General features: G+C 36.6%; 1 protein-coding gene across 2 annotated transcripts in view; it reads left to right on the top strand.

The window, feature by feature from the left end:
• dip2cb (disco-interacting protein 2 homolog Cb) overlaps positions 1-13,067 on the top strand; it is a 37,408-nt gene extending 24,341 nt beyond the window's left edge. The window contains exons 21-39 of one of the 2 annotated variants that reach the window (XM_079613649.1): positions 295-503; positions 594-708; positions 1,590-1,791; positions 1,892-1,992; positions 2,720-2,800; positions 2,949-3,072; positions 5,049-5,170; positions 5,327-5,438; positions 5,525-5,634; positions 6,183-6,313; positions 6,396-6,564; positions 7,901-8,071; positions 8,273-8,302; positions 8,999-9,060; positions 10,034-10,091; positions 10,198-10,272; positions 10,370-10,544; positions 10,698-10,821; positions 11,918-13,067. In XM_079613649.1, coding sequence (XP_079469775.1) covers positions 295-503; positions 594-708; positions 1,590-1,791; positions 1,892-1,992; positions 2,720-2,800; positions 2,949-3,072; positions 5,049-5,170; positions 5,327-5,438; positions 5,525-5,634; positions 6,183-6,313; positions 6,396-6,564; positions 7,901-8,071; positions 8,273-8,302; positions 8,999-9,060; positions 10,034-10,091; positions 10,198-10,272; positions 10,370-10,544; positions 10,698-10,821; positions 11,918-12,170 — 2,424 coding nt within the window. In that variant the 3' untranslated portion in view covers positions 12,171-13,067. The remainder of the gene's footprint in view (positions 1-294; positions 504-593; positions 709-1,589; positions 1,792-1,891; positions 1,993-2,719; positions 2,801-2,948; positions 3,073-5,048; positions 5,171-5,326; positions 5,439-5,524; positions 5,635-6,182; positions 6,314-6,395; positions 6,565-7,900; positions 8,072-8,272; positions 8,303-8,998; positions 9,061-10,033; positions 10,092-10,197; positions 10,273-10,369; positions 10,545-10,697; positions 10,822-11,917) is intronic. The other variant, XM_079613650.1, reaches the window with a different exon arrangement.
• The last annotated feature ends 224 nt before the right edge of the window (positions 13,068-13,291 follow it).

Raw genomic sequence — 13,291 nt, 5'->3', positions numbered from 1 at the left:
AAGTGTGATACATGTCATTTCCTGTTGTTTCTAGTCATTTATAGTAATTAGTTGGTTCAAGCTGGTCTAGTTAGTTAATTACCTCGACTACCAGCTGGTGTACCCGTTTTCAACATGGTAGTCTATCTTGGACAAGATTGTTGGGGCTTATAGACCAGCTTGGACCAACAAAAAGCTAGCAATGTTCCAATAACCAGACTGACCACTTTAAGATGGTGTGATCTTTTTTCTTTATTTTTTTTTCTTTATTTTTTTATGATAACATTTTGGTAAATATGTGTCTCTCTGGTACAGGTGTGTCCAGTGGCATGTGACGGTGGTTTGGTCAGCGAGTGTGTGTTCGTGAGGTCGGGTCTGCTGGGGTTTGTGGGTCCGGGTGGGATGGTCTTCGTCTCAGGTACGCTGGAAGGACTGATGCAGGTCGGGGGACGGAAACACAACGCTGATGACATCATCGCAACTGCTCTTGCTGTGGAGCCCATGAAGTTTATCTATAGAGGAAGGTATGTATGAAAATGGAGACCAAAATAATAACCAACCTGTACTACTCTAGAGGGAATCTTGATTATAATGCGTCTGCTCACTGTGTGTAGGACGGTGGTGTTCTCGGTAACTGTATTGTATGATGAGAGGATTGTGCTGGTAGCAGAACAGAGACCAGATTCAACTGAAGAAGAGAGTTACCAGTGGATGAGCCGAGTGTTGCAGGTACACACACTTTGGCTCGAGGCTCAAAGTTTGCATTTTTTTTTCTTTCTTTTTTTAAAGAAATGCTATTTTTTATTCTCTATACTTTCTATACTCTCAATGCTTTCTATATTCTCAATGATGCATTAAATTGCAGTTCAATTAAATTAAAAAGTGACAGTAAAGACTTTTACATCGTTACAGAAATTTCTATTTCAAATAATTATTTTGAATTTTGTATTAATAAAAGAATCCGGGGGGGAAAATAGGCAGCACAACTGTTTTCAACATTGATAATAATAAGAAATGTTTATTGAGCACCAAATCTGTATATTAGAATGATTTCTGAAGGATCATGTGACACTGAAGACTGTAGTAATGATGCTGTAAATCCAGCTTCATAGGAATAAATTCTACTTTATTTGTGATAAATAAATGCATCCTTTTTTGAACATAAGATACTTCTTACAAAAATATATAAAAAAGTCTTTGAACAGTAATGTAACCGGTTTAAGTTTTTCCTGCTGGTGGAATGAGCTGCCTAACTCAACCTGGGTCTTTAGTCCAGAGAAACCTTTTTTTTTTCCGGTTTTCAAGAAACCGTTTTTTTCCCATCAACATTTGGCCCATTAATACTAACACTTTCTATTCCATATAATTTTTCTATTAAAAAAAAATAAACAAACCTTGCTATGTGTACTGTACTAGAGTAACTGGGACTTGTCACAGCACTTGCATATTGTTGCCCTATTGTTGGTTTAATTGCTTCTATCGTTCTCCTGATTTGCTTTGGATATAAGCGTCTGCTAAATTATTAAATGTAAATTTTTGTTTTGAAATATAATTAAGGTTGTTAACAATTAATAATAAAGACTTCTCTGACCAATCCTGTGTGTGTTTAGGCTATAGATGGTATTCATCAGGTGGGGGTCTACTGTCTGGCATTGGTTCCTGCCAACACCCTCCCCAAAACCCCTCTGGGTGGAATCCACCTGTCTGAGACTAAACAGCTGTTTCTGGAGGGGGCGCTACACCCCTGCAGCATCCTCATGTGTCCTCACTCCTGCATCACCAACCTGCCCAAACCCAGACAGAAGCAACCAGGTACACAAGTCCCCTTGTGTGTGTTATAGAGCATGATGTGTTTGAGTTACATAGAGAGTGTTGTGTAAATCTCATGTGTGTGTGTGTGTGTGTGTTGCAGAGGTGGGTCCTGCCTCTGTGATGGTGGGGAATCTCGTCGCAGGAAAACGAATGGCTCAGGCCAGCGGACGAGACCTGAGTCACATGGAGGACAATGAGCAGGTAAACTCAGAGTTTGTGTGTCTACAGAGATTCAGATCTCTTGAACAGTTAAACAGAATAAAATCAAAATTGCTATAATAATAATGGCTGCGATTTAATAATAAAAAAGAATAGATGTGCTGCGTGTTTCAGAGTGAAGCGCAGCACTGTGTTTATTTACATGCAAGCCGCTCATGACATGATCCAGTTTTTTCCGTATCTCAGAGCACCTCGGTTTGCAGTAAATGCTGCTCCACATGAAATCATCTCAGCATACTCTTTTTCATTCTTCGCTTAGGGGTAAAAAGAATTGAAAGAATCGAAATACGTTTGCAGTGGTTTACTATTATCAAACATATCAACTTCACCCATGCTTCTGGGAGTGTCGTTTAGATGAATATATAGATATGTGCCGCACGCTTTCCTTTCAATAACAAAATGACAGCGGTGTACAGTTGTGCTGTAAAATAAAATTATTATTGATGTTTTACATAATAAAAATACTTAATTGTTATTTAATAATGATAGCAATAATAATTGTATAATTATAGAGATATATTCACTCTTTTTGGGGGCCAAAAAAGGGTGCAGCCCTACAAAACAGCACAGCAAACCTGGAGCTATTTATAATAATAAAAATTATACACATTTTAAATCACAATCTTAATTTTTGTCAGAAAATCACAGATTTTCCCCTGTGTGTGTGTCTTTCACTCAGACTGATTATTCTTTCTCTTATGTGTTCTAGTTTCTCTTTCTGTCGGAGGTGCTGCAGTGGAGAGCTCAGACAACACCTGACCACATACTGTACACACTCATTAACTCTCGGGTAACGCACACATATTGCTTTTCTCATTTCCCTCAGCAGTGTGTTTCGAAAATGATTAAAAATCAAGAGCCTTTCGGACCTCCATATGATTTCAGGTGTAGGATTGTGTTTCTATAAATGTGTGTGTGTGTGTGTGCGTATGTTTCAGGGTGCAGTAGGAAGCTCTCTGACCTGTCTACAGCTTCACAAGAGAGCTGAGAAAATTGCCACTATGCTTTATGAAAGAGGACAGCTAAGAGATGGAGACCATGTAGCATTAGTGTATCCACCAGGTAAGCACACACATACACACTCCGGCTAACTTACTTGATTTGAATTAATAGAAAGTGAAAAAGTCTTATTTTGCCCTCACACAAATTAAGGCCTTAAAAATGTATTAAATCAGAGCTGAAAGTCATGGCATTAAATATTGCATGCATTGCAATTAAAACAAGAACTAACATCTGTCAATGAGTTATCAAAACTTCCATTTGAATTAAGTTTTTTTTTTTTGGCACTTAAGTAAATGCATCTTGATTTACAGTTTTTTTTTTTATAGTCGCTAGGACACATTTCTCAATACTTAGGTCACTTTTTCAAAACTCTTCACACAGTGAGCACAACAGAAGTTTATGTGGGCTAAACTGTGGATCATTCATCATTGCTTTGGCACAAAATGCATTCAATGAGTACATCTTTCAAATTACATTAATTATTTTCTCACTTCGACACAACAACTGCCAAAACCGTGTACTGGACAGGCCAATCTGCACATGCTTACATACTGTTCAAAAACTTAAACTTAAGTTCAAAACATAATACAAAACTGAATAAGACAGCAATTTTCTGCATTTCTACAGTAATATTGTATTGAAATATATTTAGAATCTAAAAATTAAATGATATAAAAACAATTGGACAATTGGACCAACCACAGCTGATTCCTATTGTATCTGTATCGGTGGATGGTGTGTATACAAATTGTTGTATTTTGGAATTACTCAACAACAACAACAACAACAAAAAATACATAATATCATATAAATCAAATAATATTGACGCATACTGCAGAATGTCTGATTCATTCCAGTAACATATATTGCAGTGAATTCTAAACAGTAGAGAGGTGTCCTTTTTTTACAGAAGAAAACATTGTATAAAGTTACCTATTGTTAGTGTTTTTTAGGTCATTGTTTTGTGGGTGACAAAGTGTGTTTGTTGGTTGTCAACATGTATGAAGTGATTTGGCAGTTTTAGTGCATTTTGAATGTGAAATGAACTGCTGTGCTGTGCCGAGCTGAAAGTTGGTTAGGAGAACTGTGTTAAGAGTTTTGAAAAAGTGACCTAAGTATTGAGAAGTATGTGTCCTAGTGACTGTAAAAAACTGTAAGAATCTTTAGACATTTGCACTGGAAAACGAGACAAAACTACTGAGGAAGAACTTACAAATCAGAAGGTACAGTAAAAGATATTTACATATCCTAGTTGTAAATTAATTAAAAAGTAACGCTTATCTGTTACAAGTTGAATTTTCAAACTCTGAAATATTGCTAATACAGCTCATTGTGTTTCTCCCTTGACATTTACATTTAGAGAACATATTTATGTATTGTTCAATTTATGAATTTACTTTGTCTTTAAAAAGTCTTATATTTACCTTCATAAAGCCTGCAAACCCCCTGTTGATTGCATGATGTGCAAAATAATGAATCTAATATTTGCTGTGAAAAGCTCCCAAATGAAGATGTTTTAAAGACAAAGGCACTAAACATGCTCTAAAGTGTGCCAATAAATCAGCAGGTTGCAATAATACATATGTGCCTTTATTTCAGCCAAATTAAGCTGTACATAAATGATCAGATTTTTGTTGTTGTCTGAGCACCAGTTAATAAACTTCCCACGAACGATGTACATTTTTTCATTTTTTGTACTGAACTCTGGTTTAGGGTAGAAATCACATCTGTTGTAGTTTTTCTGTGGTGCTAATTGTAGCGTTTCATGAAATCAGATCATCTACAGCAGACGGTGCTGTTCTTTATATCACATTCAAGAGTCATTCACACTCCAATTAAATCTGTAGAGAAATCACATCACGTTTGCTTTATGAAACATTTGATTCAATTAAAATGAAATGAAGATATCACATTACAGTTAAATACGTCATAAATGAGAATGAGTAAATGTGAGTCAAATCTGAATTCCAGCTTTTTGTTACAGATGTAGTTTTATTTCACAAAGATTTATATCTGTGTGCATTTTTTTGTTTCAGGTTTAGATCTGATCGCTGCATTTTACGGCTGTCTGTATGCAGGCTGTATTCCTATAACTGTACGTCCGCCTCACCCTCAGAATATCCCCACTACACTACCTACAGTTAAAATGATCCTAGAGGTGAGGACACACTTCTGTCGTGAATTCAATTATTAGAGATATCTTAATAGTGAAATCATTTAAATTATTGTAAATGTGATGCATTATAGAATGAGACAACACATCAGCGTTCGAAACATTACCATTTTTAATGATTAAACACGTTGGTGTGTGCAGGTGAGTCGTTCAGTGTGTGTTATGACCTCCCAAGCCATCTCTAAACTTCTGAGGTCCAGAGATGCGTCAGTGGCTGTGGACTTTAAATCATGGCCTCCTATCCTGGAAACAGGTGAGTTTGTCGGAGACATGAGATCTTTGTTCGGAGGTTACTCCTATCAAGTGCTCATCAGAAATATGTGTGTGTTTATTTGTTAGACGATTTGCCAAAGAGGCGTTGTCCCCTGCTGTTTAAGCCATGTGACCCAGACTCGTTGGCGTACCTGGACTTTAGTGTGTCCACTACAGGCATGCTTGCTGGAGTAAAGGTTTGTCTCATCATACCTGTTACTAATGTTGTTTTATGTACCGACTATTGATGTGATGGCATTGCATATTTGATTTCAGTAATAATCAGAATATTCAGCTAATATTCAGCATATTCATTCAAATAGTATGTTTTACTGTGCATGGTATTTTTTATTTAAAATAACATTCTTTATTAAATAATGTAATTAAATTTGAATTTATAAATATTTTAAATGTATATTTTTGTATTAAATAAATAAATAAATACATTGTGTGTGTTTGTGTGTGGGGGGGGGGGGGCTTATGTAAAACGGGGGTTTTTAAACTTTTTGATGCCACAGCTACCCAAATATGATAAATAAATATTTATTTCTTATATAATCTATAATAAAATGTTGAATTAGAAACATTTTCACATGTGGTGAGTTTCTGCCTTTTGGAAGATTTGAAATATTGTATATTTCTAGTGAAAGGGCCAAGAAATATGTTTGTGTTAATTATTTGTAATAATTATTTGTGTTAAATAAAAACAATAATCTCTATTTTTTTTCTCTCTCTTTCTCTGAAGATGTCTCACAATGCAACCAGTGCTCTGTGTCGCTCTGTTAAACTGCAGTGTGAGTTGTATCCCTCTCGAGAGGTGGCCGTATGTCTCGACCCGTACTGCGGCCTTGGCTTCGTCTTGTGGTGTCTCTGCAGGTGCGGATCAGCTGTGCACTCGCCTGAGATGAACACTCAGCAAACACAGGTGTTCATTTGTGTGCTTGTTTTCTGTGCGTAGTGTGTTCGCAGGGCAGCAGTCTGTTCTGATCTCTCCGATGGATCTGGAGGTAAACCCTGCTTTGTGGCTGCAGTCCGTCAGTCAGTTTAAAGTCCGAGACACGTTCTGCTCGTACTCTGTGATGGAGCTCTGCACGAGATCTCTCAGCTCTCTCACCGACTCTCTAAAGGTGTGCGCGCACCAAACACACACACACACACCATTTCAATCTGCTTCTCATCAGGATTATTATAGTTAAAGGTACAGTTCACCCCACAATTAAAAATTATCTCATCATTTACTCACTCTCTCGTGCCATCCTTGATGTATATGACTGTCTTTCTTCAGATAAACAAATTTTTTTAGGAAAGTAATCCATCTCTGTGTCCATATAAGGCAAGTGAATCGCTTCCGCTTGTTTGACACTTGAAAAATCACACAGAGATTGTGACAGCAATCCATACCACACAGGTGGACGTCTTCTGAAGTGAAACGATTGGTGTGTGTAAGAAAAATACTAATATTTTTCACTTTTTTGTCTGTCATTGCTTTTGGTCTACTGAGTCTTTCATACGAGCGTTCACAAGCTCAGCTTAACAGAAAAGTGTTTGCATTGTGAAGTTCACGAGGAAAGCACATGATGTAACGGTCTGGGGATGTTTCTTTAACACCCATGTTTGGGGTTTCCCCCGGAGCCTGGCAGACACGCAGAGTTGGACAGAGGCTGATATATGTGCCATTCTGTATTCTTTTTGCGTTTACCTTTAAATTAAATGCATTAGTTCAAGGTAACCTGTGTCGAATGCATCCTTACAACACAGTAGTAGGTTACAATGGGATCGCTACTTCTCGCGCAAGCTTCACAACTCTCTTATATTGCAATGAGTTATAGTTTTTTTTTTTTAAGTTACAAATATTGGTATTTTCAGACACGTTTCGCTTCAGAAGACATTGATTCATCCACTGTGGTTGTATGGTTTACGATATGATCGCAGTGTGTGGTTTTTCACACGTCAACCGACTGGCAGCCATTCACTTGCATTATATGGGCTTACAGGGGTGGATTATTTTCCTAAAAAACTTGGAAGAAAATGGAAATGGAAGTAATACACATTGGGGATGGCATGAATGTGAGTAAAAGATGAAAGAATTTACATTTTTGGGTGAACTATCCCTTTAACTCAAACTAAAACCATAAAAAAAACCATTTTTGTTACTTGAAATAAAATAATGTTAATTGAAAACAGAAAAGAGAAAAAAACTTTTATTTCAGCTAGTTGCTAAGGCAACATTTCTTATTTTCATTTAGTTTAACTTGATGTATTGTACTAAAAAAACTAAAACTATAATTGTACAAAAAATAAAAATGACAAACAAAAAATTGCTAAAACTTGAACTGAAATTAAAATAAAAACTAAATATAGAAATAAAAATGAATTCAAAATATTAATAGTATCTTAATAATACTAAAATAACAGTTTCTCAGTATCTGTGTGTGTGTCTCTCTCTCTCTCTCTCTCTCTCAGGCCCGTGGGATGGATCTGACCCGTGTGCGTTCATGTGTGGTTGTGGCGGAAGAGAGGCCTCGTGTGGCTCTGACACAGTCCTTCTGTAAGCTCTTTAAGGATGTGGGGCTTCACCCTCGCGCCGTCAGCACTGCCTTCGGCTGCAGGGTCAATCTCGCAGTCTGCCTACAGGTCAGTATAGGCAACAATATCACCCATATCGGATTTCATAGTCTAGCAGCATCCCCAGTGTTCAGTTTATTTATTCTTTCTGCTCATGCAACTCATTCAACCTTCTATTTGATTTATTGATTTATTTAGTTTTAAGTTTATTATTTAAGTTATTTTTTAACATATTTATACATTACATCTTCCTCTCCTCTCCTCATGTAGCCTCATAGGTTGGGGAAGCTTGCTGAGCAGGTATGACTGAACTTCAACTGATCCTCATCATTTCATAACACTCGACTGTTCTTCAGTTATTACAACCATATTTAGATGTGGGAGTAAATCTACTAATTATCGCCCTGTGTGCATGCTACTAATGTTTATTAGCTGATTAATTGGCAAACCAGTGTTAAACTCACCTCAAATGACTTCAGCTTCAGTGCTCTTGTCCACACAGGTGATATAGTGTGAGTGAGAGAAACGAAAGCATGCTTATCTCCGGATTCAGTCATAAAGGGTGTAAAAAATATTTCTGCCTTTGGACAACTCCTGATTGGCTTCAGGGTGGTTTACAAAAGATGTTGCATAAATCCAAATATATTAGGCCATTACATGTTATTATATAAAACTAACACCTTGTATCTACACTGGAACAGGAGTTTTCCTTCTAGATGATGGATGGCAACAGTTTAAACTGTTTTGATTTAGGTAGATGTTTTTGATCATAGTTGCATAAGGGGAAATATAATTATCATCTTTGGACTAATCTACCTCTACCTTCCTTCTTTTGCTGATTGGTTGAAACCTGTCCATGCACTCTACATTTGTACACTTTGTTCACTTTTAATGCAAGTCACCTTGACCATAAAAAAAATAAAGCATCGTGCTCATCTGGCAGGCGAGTAAGGTTGACTGTATGTTATAGAAGGTGATTTTTGTGTGTCTGTGCAGGGAACATCAGGACCTGATCCAACAACTGTCTATGTGGACATGAGAGCACTGAGACATGACAGGCAAGACACACACACACACACACACACACACACACACACACACATTAGGTATTACATTATTTTCATTCTTACAAAGATGCTACAGTACCATTCAAAAGGTAGTTTTTATTTTCAACAAATATGTATATATATGTGTGTGTAAAATATTACGGTATTGTCATGAATATAAGATGGCCCTCATTATGAGATAACCCCCTCCCTCCTTTTAAAAAAAATACCGGTGTTTGATCTGCATTACCTATCTGATCCAGGGAATATGAATGTTTTTTTCCTTAATCCAATTACATAGCTCCGAAAATACATTCTGCTTTGAAGATATTGACAGGCAAGTGTGTCAGTACATAGCCGGAATAAGAAACGAGGGGCCTCGCTGGTGGGGATGTTCAGCTATTTGCTGAATTCCAGTGACTTCAGTTGAATAACGGCTCTAGTTATGGGCAGCCCCTCATTTATTTTTTCCTCTACGTACTGACACACTTGCCTGTCAATTTCTTCGAAGCGGACACTTTTAGGACCACAGTAAGCTTTTAGCATTTGTAAGATTTTTTGGGCTCGCCATTTTCTAACATTACACTCTTACACACCGTATTTCTTGGCTGCTTAATGAGAGTTGTTGCACTATACAACATTACAGACACTAAAAAACAATAAAATTAAATTAAAATTAAATTACCAATTATAAAAGACAGTTATACCAGTGCTTCCACAGAGGTGACTGGTATCGCACAAAACTTTTACTAGGATTTGTCAGTAGATTAATAATGCCATTCTGAGAGCCATCCAATCGACCAATACATTTGTACATCAGATTTCTCAATAAAGCCTGGAAAGTGTTGACTCTTGCCTTACAAAACAATTCACTTGCACTATACCACCTAGATGTATTTCCAAGAAAAAAATATATATATTTGGAACAATATAAAACATTTTTATATAAAATCCTCATCTGAAGTAAGACTGTATGTGTTTGCAGGGTGAGACTGGTTGAAAGAGGATCTCCACATAGTTTACCTCTCATGGAATCTGGGAAGGTTAGTAAGACGGTTAAATGTTTCTTTATTTTATTTCCTTAAATTAAATGTAAACTACATTAGATTCCAAAATGTGACTTTTTTCTTTTCTTTTCTTTTTTAACAGATTTTACCTGGTGTACGCATCATCATCGCTAACCCAGAGACGAAGGGACCAATCGGAGACTCTCATTTAGGGGAGGTTAGACCAGTAGCACTCTCTTGTCTATCAGATAAAAGAATATCTCCTCATATCATAACCAAGCATCTCACTTGTGTCCGTTTTAAAATGTGTGCAGATCTGGGTCCATAGTCCACAGAATGCTAGTGGGTACTTCACTGTGTTCGGAGAGGAAAATGTGCGTTCGGATCATTTCGGAGCCAGATTGAGCTTTGGAGACACTCAGACTGTGTGGGCCAGAACCGGATACTTGGGGTTTCTGCGTAGGACCGACCTCACTGATGCAAGCGGAGGTGTGTGTGTGTGTGTGTGTGTGTGTGTGTGTGTGTTCAATATATATTGGGCATTTTGTCACAGATGAAGAAGGATTGCATTCATAGAGAGAAAGATATTTGATTTGCATTGAGCAGTGGAGTTGTTATGAGTTGTTTTATTTGTGTTTTCAGAAAGGCACGATGCCCTTTATGTGGTGGGAGCGTTAGACGAAGTCATGGAGCTGAGAGGTATGAAATACCATCCCATTGACATTGAAACGTCCATCATCAGGGCACATCGGAATATCACAGAGTGGTGAGCACACACACACACACACACACACACACACAAAAACACAGAGATTAGGGGTGGGAACCATGTCATATTGTGATACGATATAATCGTTTTATATTACAGGATATTTTGGGGTTGGTAAAATTTGTTTGTGAAATAATATTGTGAAATATTATTACAATTTACAATATATTTTAAGATGCATTTTATTCCTGTGATGGTAAAGCTGCATTTTCAGCATCATTACTCCAGTCTTCAGTGTCACATAATCCTTCAGAAATCATTCTAATATGCTGATTTGATGCTCAAGAAACATTTCTTGTTATTATCAATGTTGAAAACATTTGTGCTGCTTAACATTTTTGTGGAAATCATGATCATTTTTAGGATTCTTTGAACAGAAAGTTCAAAATAACAGCATTTATTTGAAGTAGAAATATTTTGTAATAACATTATAAATGTCTTTACTGTTACTTTTTAATTTATTCTTGATTATTAAATGTATTGATTTCTTTGAAAAAATAAATCTTGTTGACCCCAAACTTTTAAACAGTAGGGTAATGGAAGCATACTTATTTTTTACTGGAAATACAACCTAAAAATATACGACCTATATTTTTAAACTAAACTGAAAAAACAGCTGCTGCACATTAAATAACACGAGTTAATAACCAAAGTCTCAACACACTTTAATAAGTCATAAAAAATAATTGGATAAGCCTTATTCAACATTAACATGTGTTTTTCCCGGCAGTCACGAGCCTCAATATCCAAGGAGACAATAGTTTGCTTTAAATGTCTGTGACCTTAAACTGGATATGTTATTTTTCAGGTAGCCATCCATAAACTTGTTCGCTCAGCAAGATTCTCTTCATAATGTTGCTGACAATACAGTAGTTGATCAGAGAGTGAAAACTAACTGCAGTGCAGATGAAGAATGTTTATGCTAATGCCTAGCGTAGTTGCATTGCACAATGAACACATTTTAGAAAAGCAGCTACTTGTGAAATTGAGCTATTTTGCATTCACAGCGCAAGGTTCAATCTCTCTCTCTCTCTCTCTCTCTCTCTCTCTCTCTCTCTCTCTCTCTCTCTCTCTCTCTCTCTCTCTCATTCAGTGCGGTATTCACATGGACGAATCTCCTAGTGGTGGTGGTGGAGTTGGACGGTTCTGAGCAGGAAGCTCTAGATCTGGTTCCAATGGTAACTAATGTGGTTCTAGAAGAACACTACTTGATTGTGGGTGTGGTGGTCGTTGTGGATACGGGCGTAATTCCCATCAACTCTCGCGGAGAGAAGCAACGCATGCACCTGCGAGACGGTTTCCTCGCCGACCAGCTCGACCCCATATATGTGGCTTACAACATGTAGAAACACACACGCAAAGATCTTAAAGATAGGCACAACAACCATGATTTCCAGCACCTTCTCACTCTCAGCACTTCTGTCAGCCTGCTAACTGTAGATTGAACGACCTAAAAATAGCAAACACACACTCGCACATCATTCACAGAGGGACTTAAAGGACTTCTGTAGCATATCTTTAAGTCCTTTTTTTTTTCCATTTTTGATTGTGTCGTCGCCCAATATTTTGCTAGTGTTGGTTATTTTTTTAACTTGCATACTAAATTTAATTTAAAGAACGGGATTTTATATGATAAATATTGCTGTTGCCAATTAAATCCATGTTATTTATTTGTGTTTTTAAACCTGTGATCACAAATATGTCATATTTGTGCTTTTACATACTTTTCTTTGCATTGTTGTTTTATGCTCGTCTTAGTTGTTGTCTTTGTTGATACACATTTTTGAAGTTGTATTAAAATATCACATACTCATTTAGCATGTTTATCATTTTAATGATACTAATGTTAAGTCATTTTCATAATTGTTAATTATGTACAGAAGTTTGTTTTGTTTTTGTGACTTTAATAGTTTAGGCTAACATAGGTCATTTTATCATGTATGTGAACAAGATCATATCTGCACTGTGATACGCATTAAATATAGTTCTATGTGAAATAGAGTTTGCATTCAAGACTCATTGCCCAGCAGCAGCTGATCTCTCCTGTTTAATGTCTATATCTAGAGAGAGAGAAAGTGATGGAAGGAGGGAGGAATGGACAGAATGACATATGCACAATGTGTGTTTATTATATCTTTATTTATTTTTGAAGCTTTCATTACATGTAAGATACAAAAGCACTTTGATTATGTCACTATGTCTTTTCATATGTCAATAAAATATTTTCAACTATTCTTATTGAGAAAACATGTCTGCCTTGCAAACTTTTGTTGAGGATCACAATGCAATGTACATTTACTGCCATCTAGTGAACAAAATGCATGTTTTACTCTAATTGAATGCTGAGTGGAGTAATATATGCGGAAAAGGAACGAACTATAAATGTATTAATATTTCGTGATTTTTATTAAATTTTTTTGATTTGTTTTATTCAGTCTTACAAGCCAAACTGGTTCTCCTGACCTAT

Source organism: Phoxinus phoxinus, assembly GCF_949152265.1.
Source record: "Phoxinus phoxinus genome assembly, chromosome: 5".
Lineage (NCBI taxonomy): Eukaryota > Metazoa > Chordata > Actinopteri > Cypriniformes > Leuciscidae > Phoxinus > Phoxinus phoxinus.
Note: the sequence above shows the minus strand (reverse complement) of the source record. Positions and strands in the feature narration are given on the sequence as shown.